At 31.2% G+C, this 16,452-nt stretch overlaps 1 protein-coding gene across 1 annotated transcript in view; it reads right to left on the reverse strand.

Moving 5' to 3' along the window:
- The window catches only part of LOC145285899 (uncharacterized), a 422,865-nt gene extending 410,335 nt beyond the window's left edge, over window positions 1-12,530 (reverse strand). The window contains exon 1 of the mRNA XM_080134365.1: window positions 11,757-12,530. Within this exon, the coding sequence (XP_079990491.1) occupies window positions 11,757-11,829 (73 nt within the window). The 5' untranslated portion in view covers window positions 11,830-12,530. The remainder of the gene's footprint in view (window positions 1-11,756) is intronic.
- Between the last annotated feature and the right edge of the window lie 3,922 nt (window positions 12,531-16,452).

Raw genomic sequence — 16,452 nt, forward strand, 5'->3', positions numbered from 1 at the left:
TAAGTAAAGCTTCATTATTTGTCAAAACTGTTTTTGTTTTTTTGTTTTTCGATATTTCGTCGATATTATTTAGTAAGAGTGTTTAGCAGAAAAGCCAACAAACGACTACTCGAAAAAATAAATATGCAAGAAATAAATGTTGCGATAGTCAATAAAAGTTCAGTTCATATTTTTTTTTATTTTGAAATAGTTTTAAATGCTCCTTACTTGAAATAATTTCAGCGAACCGAAAGTAAACCAAAATTTGAGGCGATAACTACTTAAATGAATTTTTATATAAACTACACATGCCATAATCGAATATTCCTCAAGCCCAAAATAACGGAAAACATCAAAATATGGTTATAAATATTCTTTACGTTAACGAAACTCTCTCAAATTGTTAACACAGAATGCTCAGGTGCCCCTTTTTCAAATTGAAAACGGGGCTCTTCATTTCAAAGTCGCTGCCATTTGGATTTTTTTTTAAACCGGTTCGTGAATTAAAACAAAAAATTTTACAAACTACTTAAAAATACAAACCAATGAACTTTTCTACCATAAAAGTAACTTTTATTGACTATGGTAACATTTATTTCTTGTATATTTATATTATTATATATATAACATTTTCTCTTTGTAAGGAAACATCATTTTGTTGGTCACTTTTGGCTACGAATTGAAACAAAGTTGATATAAAAAAATATATTTTCGCGAAAATTATCTTTACTTTCATCATATTTTGCTTAGGGTAAAATTTTTAAGTATCAAAACCTATCTCTTTACAACCCCCTCCTTTTCATAACCTATCATACTTTCATCAATCACAGCCCATTTTCTGTAGGCTGTTTTTGAACCCAGTCAACGACGGGTACTTCTGCTAATATATATATATATATATATATATATATATATATATATATATATATATATATATATATAAAGCTGAATGTCTGCGTGTGTATGTGTGTGTCTGGTCACGAATAGGCTCCTATATGGTTGACTATTTTAAAAAAACTGATTACATATAATGATAGATATATATATAAAAATATGAAGCTATTCTAGATAGGAGTAATATATGTCTCTTCAAAAATCACATTCTATATTCCCTTGGTTGGGATGTTCCATTTCCTTGAAATACCAGAGAAAATAATTCCATCTGAGTTCAATATGTCCACAGAGGCAATTCATTAGCATCAATTCATATACTTACAGAAATGATTTTTATTCAAAACTTAGGCAAAGACAGAATCTGAATAATTATATCTGCTTTAACTCTCCTTATATATATATATATACATACATATATATATACATATATATATATATATATGTATATATGTGTGTGTGTGTGTGTAAAATTAGTTTTTATTGGAAAGAGAAATCCAGCAGAGTGCTCAATTAAAATGAAAATCTGACAAATAAGAGCGTATTTATATTTTGTATTTTAGGTACAGAAAGTTGTTAGATGAGACAAGGTAATTAGGACCGTTTAAGTAATACTCAGGAGTATTGGCTGAAGAGAGCTTGATATGGATATCTTAAACGGTCCTAATTATCGAAACCGACGGTACCAATGACTTGTCTCATCTAACAACTTTCTGTACACAAAATACAATATATATATATATATATATATATATATATACACCAGTAGTTTCCATTCCAAATGTCAAACGATGGAATCAGGTCAGACTCATATTTGAATTTAAAAATTAAAATGAACTTCTTAATGACGGATATAACCTATAGGTTAGATTTTCTTATACAAATCTGTACTTATATATAAAAGGCACATTGTGTGTGTGTGTGTGTGTGTGTGTGTGTGTGTGTGTGTGTGTGTGTGTGTGTGTGTGTGTGTGTGTGTGTGTGTGTTTCCTATAGACTTCGAAACAGCTGAGTCGATTTTTTTTAAATTTTACACAAATATACTTTATATGTCTGGGAATGTTCTTTGATAGGTTTTATATCGGAATGTCTCTAATGAACATGGAAAATCGATAATCGAAAAAATCCGATCAAAGAAGAAACAATCCGAGTTTGACCAAAGCTTACACTCTTATACAAGCTAACATCACAAATGTATTTGAGAAGTTTTATCATAGCACAAGCAGAAAGACCCGGTGTATAAAGTCAACAGTAGTTTCTTTGATAAAGCAGAAGTGCATTCAAAATGAATGCGCACCATCGTGAGTCCCCAACTAGAGCAGGTGATCGATCGAATAGATTGAAAAATGGCGATTTTACCAACTTTGATGACAATGAAAATTATTGGAAGTTTGAGACATTTGTTGATCTCCATTCAATACTGGGCAACGTCCGGTTACCCTATTACTCTCATTGCTATGATATAAATTCATTTTATATTGGATATTCTTTTTAGGGGTTGTGAACTTAAAATTAAAATGAATCACAAAGAATATTTTTATTATACAAATATGTGGTTTATTCCAAAGATTAATTTTTGACATTTATAATTTAAATAAAATTTTAGGCATGTTGCCCCACAGTTCGTGCACGTATGGCATGTTGTAACAAACTCTGCACATTAAATTAGACTGTAGTTCACCATTAATGTATTTGATGGTGTATTACAAGTGATCTATTGTGTCTTATTTATCAGTGTAGACATGAAAATTTATATATTCCAAAAGAAAATAATCTAATGTGGTTAAACCGCACAAACGAGCTGGCCAGCTGACAGATGCATTTTGTGAAATTATTTGTCCATCGAATATTGCAAAAATGATTTTCAAAATAAATTTGCACAATTTGCAAACGCTGCCCGGGTATCATTATGAATTGCCAAATCAAGTTAAACTCAAAATAACCGATAGCTGACAAATCTGCAATTAAAGAAAATAAAGATATAAAATTCGCTACCTCTAAAAAAAACAACATCTAATATATATATATATATATATATATATATATATATATATATATATATATATATATATATATATATATGCACTGATAACCACCATTAGAGTGGACTTTTCTTTATATACGGTTGGTTGTTTTTTGTCTTAATGTTGAACTCTAAATCAAATATATACTTATGGATCTATATATGTTGGTTGGTTGGTTGGTTGGTTGGTTGGTTTACGGCATATCAACCCTTTTCAGGTTATTTAATGCCAAATTCAGTGATTTTGAAGAAAGGTTTTTTAATAGAATATATTTGTTTTTTGTTTTTTTTTCAAGTCAGTTTCTATTTAACCCATAGTTGGGACCCTAACAGGTACTACCACTCCGGGTCAGAGTGGACCTGGGACCAATGGAAATTAAAGGGTGGCTCCACACTCCCCAAAACCCGCAAGCTAGGGTCTCACCATTGGATATAGTTTAAGGTCATATCCAGGACCATTCTATATATGTACCTGCGTGCTTACATATATATATATGTATGTATATGTACCAATAGGCTATATACCTATATATACATCTAATTAATTTTTTCCTTAAAGTATTTCGGAAAGAACTCTTCGCATGAATTGTTTCCATATTTATATTTTCATATTCTTTATATTTTATGATTAAAACTCATAAAATTTTTAGTCTCATCTTATGCAGTAACCAACAAATGCATAGAAATACTAATATATAGCATTCATATCTGATTATTTTGCCAACAGTTTTTCTCTGATGAGAAGCATTAGCATTCTTTGAAACTCTGCGGATTAAGGATTACCTAACACACCAATTTTGGAGTATTCTGCCGAATGATAAAAACTAAATGTAAACTTCTATTTTAGAGCTTTGTGCTTACTATTATATATATATATATAGTTAGCTATAAATTACTAACTAGCTCTACCTACGTATTGAGCACTTTTGAAGTAAATACTTAAAGTTTACGCATAAATCTATACTTTCGTATATTAATTTTATGTGAGTAAATGAAGTAATTATATATATATATATATATATATATATATATATATATATATATATATATATATGAAAATAGTTGCACACTATTTGAAGACTCTTATTTTGAATATAAATTTGAAAATTTGGAACACTTTCCTGACACTTAAATTTTTCAAAATTTTCAAATTTATATTCAAAACAAGTGTCTTCAAATAGTGTGCAACTAATTTCTTATTTCATATTCCTGCTCGAAACTGGGTCGAACGCACACGTCAAAAATGTACGGCTCGTACTTTTAAATTTCTTCTCCAGGACTTACCTCCTCCATAACAACAAAATGAAGAAAGAAAGAAAAAAAAAAACTACAGACTGACTAACTACCCTGATGAGGCTATTTTTAGCGAAATATCGGACTTACAACATCAACAAAAGGAAATAAAAATGATTTTATCATTTTCCTGACACTTAAAGTTTTCAAAATTTTCAAATATATATATATATATATATATATATATATATATATATAGTAGAAATGGTAATTATTAAAAACTGAAAAAAGTGCTCAATACTGTTGTAGAGCAAATATGCGTTTTATTTTTATTACCGTATCTTTCTGTTAAGTTACATTATTGTTTCAGCTACCCGGCCGTTTTTTTTTTTTTTTTTGGCCGTCTGTAGCTTCCTCAGACTTGAAGCTACAGACGGCCAAAAAAAACGGCCGGGTAGCGTAAACAATAACAATAATGTAACTTAACAGAAAGATACGGTAATAATAAATAAAACGTGTATATATATATATATATATATATATATATATATATATATATATATATATATATATATATATATAAGGAAATGAACTCCAAACTGTAAATTTAAATTTACAAGGAACTTTATTTTTCAACAGAATACTCCCGAAACATTTTATTTACAAATCTTTAATCCGCAGAGTTTCAAAGAATTGCTATTTTTCTCTTTACAGAAAAGACAGATATTAGCAAATTACTAGTACAGCCAAACTAAAAATTTGCTGGTTAGGGCATCAAATAAAAAAGCACTGTATAATAGCCATAAAATGCAAACAAATTTGTAATATGTTCATATCGAGTAAAATATGTGAATATGGTGTCCAGAGTGCAGGAAGACTTAATTTGTTTTTCTTATGACAAGTTCTATTTCCTATTGTGTCTGTATTGAGCTTTTTTATTTGGTTGGGATTGCTATATAAATATTAATATTTATATAAGATTCAAGTTTACACTTGGGTTTGTTTGGAAAATTTTTAAAGTCTGTTGCTTGAATTTATATATATATATATATATATATATATATATATATATATATATATATATATATATATATATATATATAATCATTTCCAGAGGCAGACAGCGTCACAGCCCACAAGAGTCATGAAAGCCAACAAACCGATTTGAGTTTCGCCCTCTTTTGGTCTCATCAGTTGGACACTTCCAGTTTGTTTGCTGTCATGGCTCTTGGGAACTGCGACGTTGTCTGGCTGTGGAAATAATTATATATTCTCTCACATTTTGATGTTTATTTATTTATATGTGTGTGTGTGTGTGTGTGTGTGTGTGTGTGTGTGTGTGTGTGTGTGTGTGTGTGTGTGTGTGTTTATGGGGAAAATATTCAATTATATTTCACCCCTTATTTCTAACAATCCTCTTATTCATAAAGCTCGATGTGACTACAGAGCATATAGAAATAAATGACAAAATGTCTATATTCCAAATTCCAAGATGGTGTCCATCTTACTGTTTATTTCTTTCCGCATGTTAAAATATTCAATTCTAGACAGCACCTGTTTCGAAGTGCCGAACCATTTATATGATTATTACGTCAATTTTTTAATATTTTCCACCCTGATCCGTTAGAAGAATAAGAACCCATTAACTTTTACAAGATGGCATAAATATCGTAAAACACAATTGTAACTATTCGTCCGATTTTTTCCGGATTCATGTAATCATGCCCATATTCTTTTTATTTTATTTTAAAGTTAATGAGTTCTTATTCTTCTGATTAGTCAGGGCGGAAAAGATTTAAAAAATTGGCATAATAATTAAATGATTGTTTCTGCACTACGGAACAGGTGCTGTCAAGAATTGGACATTTTTAACATGCTGAAAGAAATAAACAGTAAGATGGATAACATCTTGGAATTTGGAATATAGGCTTTTGTCATTTATTTGTATATATATATATATATATATATATATGCAGGTGTCAAAAAGTCACTGAAGGGTTGAGCTTAAGTTCATAGGTTCTTTATTTCTGATATCTTTCTGTAATTTTAACACAATCTTTCTGACTAAGACATTAGGAATTTTTAAAAAAATGAAAAATTCAAACAATCTTTATTTATGAAAAATAATGTCTTTTAAATGTTGCCCATTTTCAGCTTTGCATGTTTGTGCTCTTTCCAAAAAATTATTTATGACAGATTGCAGAATCTCTGGATTGGGATTTACCTCCCTTATTTCGTTCTGCGAGATGGCAAACCTCAAAATGTCAAACTCTAAACCCTGCAAGAATTGAAGGAAAACATCAGGAACCAAAATAAGGGAGGTAAATCGCAATCCAGAGATTCTGCAATCTATCATGAATAATGTTTTGGAAAGAGCACAAATATGCGAAGCTGAAAGTGGGCAACTGTTGCAATATTTTGGAGAAGTAATGGGGTAATTATTTAATTGCCGCCCACATCGGCAATATTTGGCACAAGGCCTGGAAAGTGGGAACCCCGCAGGCTCCCCTAAAGGAGGGGCACTCCTGCAATTTTAAAAATTGCCTGAGTAACCCCATCGGCATTCCCCGGTCGGGGCGCCTCAGGCAGCAAGCAATAAACTTGCCCCACCGGAAAGCCCGGTGGCAAGGCCTGGGAGGGTGGACCTCCTAGGTATTACCCAGGCGGTGTACCTCAGTCCAACAGGTGCTGGGCCAGTTCCCGGCCCCTCACCTGTTGGGCTGAGTGTCAAGTGACAAATCCTTGACGTGTACTACCCTGTCTCCCTGCAGCCGAGGCCGCTAGGAGACACATACCATCATCTCAAGAGAGTAATGGGGTATGATCCCACACAGTTGGACGATTCTATTTATAAACGATGCTGCTAAGAACTGACGAATCAAATTAATTCACGTTCTGCTACAAACCAATCAGAAACCAGAATTGCTTCATAAATATTAAACCTTTTCTGGAGCAATTTCACATGTTCTTTTCCCGGGTTTCGACACGGTAAGAATATTTTGTTCTGTGGAACTGTCTACTACAAACAAGTCACCTCCCAAGATTTGTGTGTAACAGCGAACCATCTGAAACTGTTCTGAAACTCAAAATGGCTTACACTTCTAGAGCAACATTAAAAAGACATTATTTTTCATGAATAAAGATTCTTTGAATTTTGCATTTTATTTTAATTTCCCTAATTCTTAATAAGATGGTGTTAAAATTACAAAAAAATATAAAAAATAAAGAATCTATTAAAGTTCAAAACCCTTTAGTGACTTTTTGGACAGCATAAATATTTAAAATTCAACTACATTTATCGTGGTTAACGCTAGCTGAATGGATTTTATACTTACGAACGAAGCCAGAGATGCCTTCTGTCACTGGGTTCGAATCTATCGACTTATGTTACTAATTATTAGTAAATAATTATGTCACTCCCTTTAAGAAACTCGTTTCTTATCGTTGAGCACTTTCAGTTGAAATAAAAAGTCGTTCAATTTAGCTCTTATGCGGAGATCATCGTATAACGATTAGATCACTCTGACTGATGCTAAAAACATTTAATAAAATAAACGTTTAAAATTCAACAACATTTCTCGCGGTTAACGGTAGCCGAATGGATATGGTCCTTGTTAATGAAGCCAGGGATGGCTCCTGTCGCCGGGTTCGAATCTATCGACTGGTGTTAATCATGACACCCTGCACTGAAGATTCCTGAAAGGATGAAACACTAGTGCCTGTAGGTATTTAATTATTATTATAGTAAATAATTATTAGTATATATATATATGTATGTATATATATATATATATATGTATATATATATATATATATATATATATATATATGCATATTCGCCCTTTGGAATGGACCCTTTTTCGGGGTCAACAGCCAACTAGCACCATGTGTGTTTGTGTGTTGGGGTGGAGAGGGCTCCCATAAGCCATGGTGAAGGCAACCTTTCTAGGAGAAGCAAATCTCTGATTTAAAAAACCATAAAACGGGAGACCAGTACCCGCATTAAGCTGGTCTGCAGTTTAACTTGTTGCTGGCTATCTTGCTCTTGCTTGTTGCTGGATCTCAGCATTTTGAACCGAAGGAGAGACTTAGCTGTCGTACAAAGCTAAGACTCTGTAACATCACCTGTGTATAGATACTCCCTCAGGCATTTGTCTATAAAAATGGTCCTGTGGCGATGGAAAAGTTATGACGCATGGAGGCTTGAAATTCTGGGAACATGTAATAATTGATCTCAATGACCGTCTTCAGTATCATGCCTGCGTGAGCGTGTGAATTCACCAGTAGAACTAAGAAAAAAAAAAGTCATTTCTGGGCTCATGGACAATAAGTGTCTGAGGGAGTGGCACTCGTCTGACAAGACGTTTGCAATCATCATCATATATGTATATATATATATATATACATATATATATATACACACACATATATATATACATATATGTATATATATAAACACACATATATATATACATATATATACATATATATATACATATATATATACCTATATATATATATGCATATATATATACATATATATATACACACACACACATATATATGTGTGTGTGTGTATATATATATATATATACATATATATATATATATATACATATATATATATACATATATATATATATACATATATATATATACATACATATATATATATGGTACTTTTATTGATAAATTAAAATCCTTAGATTTCACATGAAAAAATAATCCCTAATCAACAATTCGTCAACTTATTTTACACTTTGTCATAGCACTTGAAATGTAAACAGCCTATAAAAATTATTGTAACCTTTTTTTTTTTTTTGGAGACATAACCCTTATACACATTTCCTTAAGTAGATTAGGTTTATCTCTTGTTTAGCCTATAATCTTGATTTACTGTATAATCTCTTGATATCCCCACTTTGATATTGATAACGTATTTAAATTTCCTATTTAGTGTATAATCCCAGCTGTGATGATGAAACTTTATTCAAGTAAAATCTTTTTTTATCATCCCAGAAACGATCGTACACTGATTGGTTGTTAATGTTGAATTCGTGGAACCTAAGTGAATCTATTTTTTCATAAATCATATTACTACACAATGATGTACGTGTGTGTGTGTGTGTGTGTGTGTGTGTGTGTGTGTGTGTGTGTGTGTGTGTGTGTGTGTGTGTGTGTGTGTAGGTGTGTGTGTGTGTAAGTGTGCGTGTGTGTTTCATCTGCTCAAAGTTTTGAAGAAAATGATGGAATGTCTTTTTAAATGGAAAGTCCAAACCTAATTTTCACTTTCACTACTTTCAATTTTAATTTGAAATTTAAAATTATTATGGATCGTCAGCTGGATAGTAAACTGATGATGGTGCTGCTGCTGCTGATGATGATGATGATGATGATGATTAAATAGTTTATATAACTGCGTGTGATATATATATATATAGTTACTTAATTGAATCACATAAATTAATATACGAAAGTATAAATTTATGCGTAAACTTTAAGTATTTAGTTCAACAGTGCTCAATACGTAGACAGAGCTAGGTAGTGAGTTATAAAATATATATGGCAATTAAGCTACACAGAATATTCCGTGTTTCATCCACGCTAGGATTCATCCATGCCAGGATTCATTTGAGGCATAAGCCTGATGAATCTTAGCATGGATGAAATGCGGAATATTCTGTGTAGCTTAATTGCCATATATATTTTATAACTTACTATATATAAAGATATATATATATATATATATATATATATATATATATATATATATATATATATATATATATATTACATAGAAAAATGTGAACATAAAAAGTAATATGGGTAAGCTTAGACTGGAAAAGTAAAGGATTAGTTGTTAAAACTGGAAAAGAAAATGGCAAGATATTCTAGTAAAAATTATAATAAATTTATAACTTAAAATATTGCAGCATTAAGAATTTTTTTTAGAAATTCCACGAAACATTATATAATCAATTCTTAATTAATACTGCAATATTTTTAGTTATAAATGTATTATATCTTGTCCTTTTCTTCCCAGTTTTAACAACTTTTTCTTTTACTTTTCCATGTTTAATCTTAACCATATTACTTTTCATGCTCGCATTTTTCTATGTAATCCATGATTTTTCCAGGCTTTGCTTTGGAATAAAATTTCCTCTATCTGTTTCACTTGTTACCTTTCAATTATTAACGACAGTACAGATGAGCCATAGCTCGGGACAGCGGTGAATTATTAACGACAGGTTTTTTTTTTTTTCATATCCTGTTACGTCATCATCTCCCTCGTTTCCAGCCGATTTGAGCTAGTGTAACAGATTTGGTTGCTATAGTAACCAACAGCCAATAATAATAAATAAAACGTCTCTCCGTTCCTTACAATTTCTGAGAATTTTTAAACACAGTAATTTTATTATAACTTTTGCTTTACTGAGCGAAACTTGAAAATTTTTATTTAAAAATATAGCTGAAGGTGACCTATGAACTGTAAAAATTGTTTGGAATTTAGTCGCAAAATGAGTGAGCGGTGAAGCTTTAAAGCAGTTCTAAGTGAGTAAAACTAACACTTAACCAATATATTCAAACACTAACGTGTTTGAATGATTGAATGATATATACATATATATATATATATATATATATATATATATCGCCCTTTCCCTGTATATGCATAAAAATTAATATGAACAATATATAAATGCTTATATCTTTTCTCTACTGAATTTACTACCGTATACGAATACAAAATATCTTTAAAAAAACTTTTTTTTTTCAAAACAAACAAATTTTAAGCGTTCCCTCTGCTTTCTTCACTGTATTGAAAGATATAAGTGTGGCCTATACGTCAATAAATCAGAAATTAAGGAAATACGTAAATACTTGGGTATTGTCATATCAATGTTTTTAATACATGCATATGTATGCAAGACAAAAAATACACGTGGGCACAACATGCAATTCAGTTTATATATATATATATATATATATATATATATATATATATATATATATATATATATATATATATATATATATGTGTGTGTGTGTGTGTGTGTGTGTGTGTGTGTGTGTGTATGTGTGTGAGTCTATACATATATATATATGTATCTATTTATAAATGTATATGTATGTATATACATTTACCTATATATAAATATACATGTGTGTGTGTGTGTGTGTGTGTGTGTGTGTGTGTGTGTGTGTGTGTGTTCCGGGATATATATTAGGACGGATCTAATTCCGGGATAAATATTGGGACGGATCTGAAATTACTCGGATAAGTGACCATGGAAGGTACATCAGCCAGTTTTTTTTGTCTGTTTTTTTTTCTTTTTGCCAGAAACAAGAAAACTGATACTAAAAAAATTAGAAAGAATCAGAATCGATATATATATATATATATATATATATATATATATAAATGTCTCAGTATTTACTTCAAAAATTCTTATTACGTGATTTAAGAGTCGTAGTAGTAGTAGTAGTAGTAGAGAAGAAGGAGAAGAAAATATGCTTATGGCAAGCAAGTTACACAGAAACGTGTTCGTTAGCCTGATGAACTCGTTCTGTGACTAAAACACAAAATAGACATACATCACTGAAAATGAGACAAACAAATGTCACTCACCCGCTAGGTCCAGTGCACTCACGGCTATTGAAACCAAAAGGCAACCAAGAAATAATCCCAAGAATTTAGACATTCTTCATCACCAGAAAATTGGCTCAGGGAACAAATCCCTCCTGTGACAAAACTGATTTTGTAGTATTTTATAGTTAAATTTCCAATCGCTTGAACCGGACACTCGTTTTTTTTTTGTTTTTTTTTTGCTTTTTTTACGTCTCTTTCTGTCACTAAGTTTCTTTTTCCTTTTTTTTTTTTTTTTTGTTGTAGTTGATTTTCTACTTGTAAACTTTTCGTTTTAAACAACTATTAATATAGTTTTTTGGTAGAGTTACGATCTGACACCTGCTATCCATACTGGGTCCCTCTTAAAGGGTGGATTGGGGGGATTTTTATTCGTCAGGTATTTTCGTTTTCTCCCCTCCGATATAGGAACCTACCTGGCCAGTCAAAGTGTTAGCTTAAAGCCGCTCAAACAAAAGGTTTAGCTGACACTCTTACTAGTGGAGGCAGTAGCAGCAAGGGAGAAAACAATGTTTACATGGACTTATTTATTAACGAGAGGGGGTGGGGAACGAGAAGGACAGCAAAAAGAAGAGAGAGAGAGAGAGAGAGAGAGAGAGAGAGAAGTATGTATGCATAAAATACAGGGTGGAAGATCTCTCGATCTATGTGAGAGCTTGAAATGACAAGGAGTGTCCCTAGCTAATCGATGCACAGCAAATGGGTCACATGGGCTACAATTTGATGATCCCTCTTTACTGATTGGTTGAATAGGTAACACTCCTCCAAACAAGGGAATTGACTTGTTGAGCAAAACACTATTCACCATTATCGTGGCATGCTGGGAAGACTGCCAGCTGTTCGTACATACATACATACATACATACATATATATATATATATATATATATATATATATATATATATATATATATATATATATATATATATATATATATATATAATCAAATACAGAACTGTCCACTTGCACTTCGCTTTACTCGTTTCTTTTTTTCTTTTTCTTTTTCGATTACGCTTGTTATATAACTAAAGCAAAACTGACCAACTGACCAACTGACCAGTGTCCAAGGTAAAAGGCATACTTACTTCACTAATGATGATAAAATATAAAGAAAAGGCTATAGTACGAGATAATTTATATATATATATATATATTTTTTTAATGTTGTTGTTTTTGTTGTTATTATTATTATTGGTTCACATGGAGCTTTCACACAAGTCAACAAGCGATCTGAATGGAAACCTGTGGTGTTCTCTGGAAGCTGAGTGACAACAAGTCTCCCCAAACGTCCAGCCAGCTCTCTCCACCTCCTTCGATAGCATTTGCAAATGAATATGCATCATCGCAACAGACGCTTACCATTGATTTCTCGCTGGTAGTGGCCATTGGTTTATACTGGAATTTGAGTGGCACTCAGCCTTATTATTATTATTATTATTATTATTATTATTATTATTATTATTATTATTATTATTATTATTATTATTATTAATATTGTTGTTGTTGTTGTTGTGGTGGTGGTGGTGGTTGTGGTGGTGGTGGTGGTGGTGGTGGTATTTATTTATCTATTGATTTATTAAAAAGGTTTATTTTTCATGTCTAAACCTTCGTAGTGGGGAGGGGTATGCTTCGGCAATGTTCGCATTAAACGAGACTTCCGTAAACGACATTTCTTTCCTAAAACTGTCCGTCTGAGAGAAGAAACATTGTGGGTCTGCTTCCCAGCTGATGACAATGTTGTTGTTTTCAAGTCCGATGTGAACAAATTTTAAATCCTGAAAAAACCGATTCTGCCAGACCTTCAACAATTACGGCGTTGGTTTTATATATATATATATATATATATATATATATATATATATATATATATATATATATATATATATATATAATATAAAGCTGAACGTGTGTGTGTGTGTGTGTGTGTGTGTGTGTGTGTGTGTGTGTGTGTGCGGTCACGAATAGGCTCCTATATGGTTGACTATTTTAAAAAACTGATTACATATAATAATAGAAGATGTATCGAGGATCAGGAATGGGTATGTTTCATCTGGCAGAACGGTGGTTCATTAAAATTGTGGGGTCTGCGTTCGCGCCGGGCCCACAAAGTATGGGAGTAAAAAATGAAGAAAAAAAAAACGTTTACAAGGGGGTTTTGATATAGATGTACATAAGAATACTTTGGTAAGTATGTTTCAACTTAAATAGAGATGGTATAATAAAATTGTGGTGACTGCGTTCGCGCCTGTACTCCAGGGAAATATGGCACAAACTTTAACAAAGACTTCTCATATCTATTTGCGTAAGTATACTTTGATAATTATGTTTCAGTTTGAAGAAATATGGTATAATAAAATCATTGGGTGTTCGTTCGCGCCTGACCTCCATAGAATGTAAATATGTCACAAAGTTTAACAAGAATTTTTAAAAGGGGTGAGGGTCCACAATAACACCTTAACTTTAATCTTAATTCACGTTAGCTTTTATTTATTTATTTTTTAGTTGAATCATATTGTGTCGAATAAATTCACCTCATAAATTCACGTTCTTATTAAAGTGAAAGCCAAAAAAAAAAAAAAAGCCGGAACTTTAGACAATTCTCGACACAAATTTTGCATAACTCTGTTTTTTTTTCCTTCTCTATTTGCACGTGGCACTCTTTTGAAAATAGATAAATAGTTAAATAATAAAAAAAATAAGAACGTTACTTGTTATCGTGTCAAAAGAAGGAAAACCCCTGCTCACGTGATTACGTATCTTTTTAAAAACATTTACATAATCTTTTTATTTTTATTTATATATCTGTTTCAGCTTTTTTTTGTCAGTGTACTAGAAGGAATTCAGTTGATTACAACCGTTTCTGCGCGTTCTTTACATTACAATAGTACAACCCTGAATCTGACGGCGCAATACTACACCGCTCAATACTGTAAAACTGAAACGAAGCTGTTCTGCTTGAAAAGAGCGCCATTTTCCTTTTATTCATATTTATATCGATTCTTTGCTTTAAATACTAAAGTAATTACGTGTTTACTTTTTTAATATCCCATTTTGCTGTTTCGGATTATTTTACTAAAGTAAGTAAAGCTTCATTATTTTTCAAAACTGTTTTTGTTTCTTTGCTTTTCGATATTTTGTCGATATTATTTAGTAAGAGTGTTTAGCAGAAAAGCCAACAAACGACTACTCGAAAAAATAAATATACAAGAAATAAATGTTACCATGGTCAATAAAAGTTCAGTTCATGCTTTTTTTAATTTGAAATAGTTTTTAATGCTCCTTACTTGAAATAATTTCAGCGAACCGAAATTAACACGAAATTTGAGGCGATATCTACTTAAATGAATTTTTATATAAACTACACATGGCATCATCGAATATTCCTCAAGAACAAAATAACGGAAAACATCAAAATATGGTTATAAATATTCTTTACGTTGACGGAACTCTCTTAAATTGTTAACACAGAATGCTCAGGTGCCCTTCCTTCAAATTGAAAACGGGGCTCTCCATTTCAAAGTCGCTGCCATTTGGATTTTTTTAAACCGGTTCGTGAATAAAAAAAAATTGTTTTTTTTACAAACTACTTAAAAATACAAGCCAATGAACTTTTCTACCATAAAAGTAACTTTTATTGACTATGGTAACATTTATTTCTTGTATATTTATATTATTATATATATCACATTTTCTCTTTGTAAGGAAACATAATTTTGTTGGTCACTCTTGGCTACGAATGGAAACAAAGTTGATATAAAAAAAAATATATTTTCGCGAAAATTATCTTTACTTTCATCATATTTTGCTTAGGGTAAACTTTTTAAGTATCAAAACCTATCTCTTTACAACGCCCTCCTTTTCATAACCTATCATACTTTCATCAATTACGGTCCATTTTCTGTAGGCTGTTTTTGAACCCAGTCAACGACGGGTACTTCTGCTAGTATATATATATATATATATATATATATATATATATATATATATATATATATATATATATATATATATATATATATATATATATAAGCTGAATGTCTGCGTGTGTATGTGTGTGTGTCTGGTCACGAATAGGCTCCTATATGGTTGACTATTTTTAAAAAACTGATTACATATAATGATAGAAGATGTATCGAGACACAGGAATGGGTATGTTTGATCTGGTAGAACGGTGGTTCATTAAAATTGTGGGGTCTGCGTTCGCGCCTGGTCCACAAAGTATGGAAATAAAAAATTTAAAAATTAAAAAAAAAAACGTTTACAAGTGTTTTTGATATAGATGTACATAAGAATACTTTGATAAGTATGTTTTAACTTAAATAGGGATGGTATAATAAAATTGTGAGATCTGTGTTCACACCTGGCCTCCATAGAATGGAAATAGGCAAAAACTTTAATAAAAACTTTTCATATCTATCTGCGTAAATATACTTTGATAATTATGTTTTAGTTTGAAGAAATATGGTATAATAAAATTATGGGGTGTTCGTTCGCGCCTGACCTTTATAGAATGGAAATATGTCAGAAAGTTTAACAAGGTTTTTTTAATATAGATCCACAGAATATTGTGATAAGTGTTTCTGTGTGAACAGGTATGGTATTATAAATTATGGGGTTTATCTATTTTATTTTTACTTTCAACATATTTTGCTTTGGTTTTGTTCCCCCCAAAGTCAA

The sequence above is a fragment of the Euprymna scolopes genome, chromosome 10 (genome assembly GCF_053919585.1).
Source record: "Euprymna scolopes isolate OS-2025 chromosome 10, ASM5391958v1, whole genome shotgun sequence".
Classification (NCBI taxonomy): Eukaryota; Metazoa; Mollusca; class Cephalopoda; order Sepiida; family Sepiolidae; genus Euprymna; species Euprymna scolopes.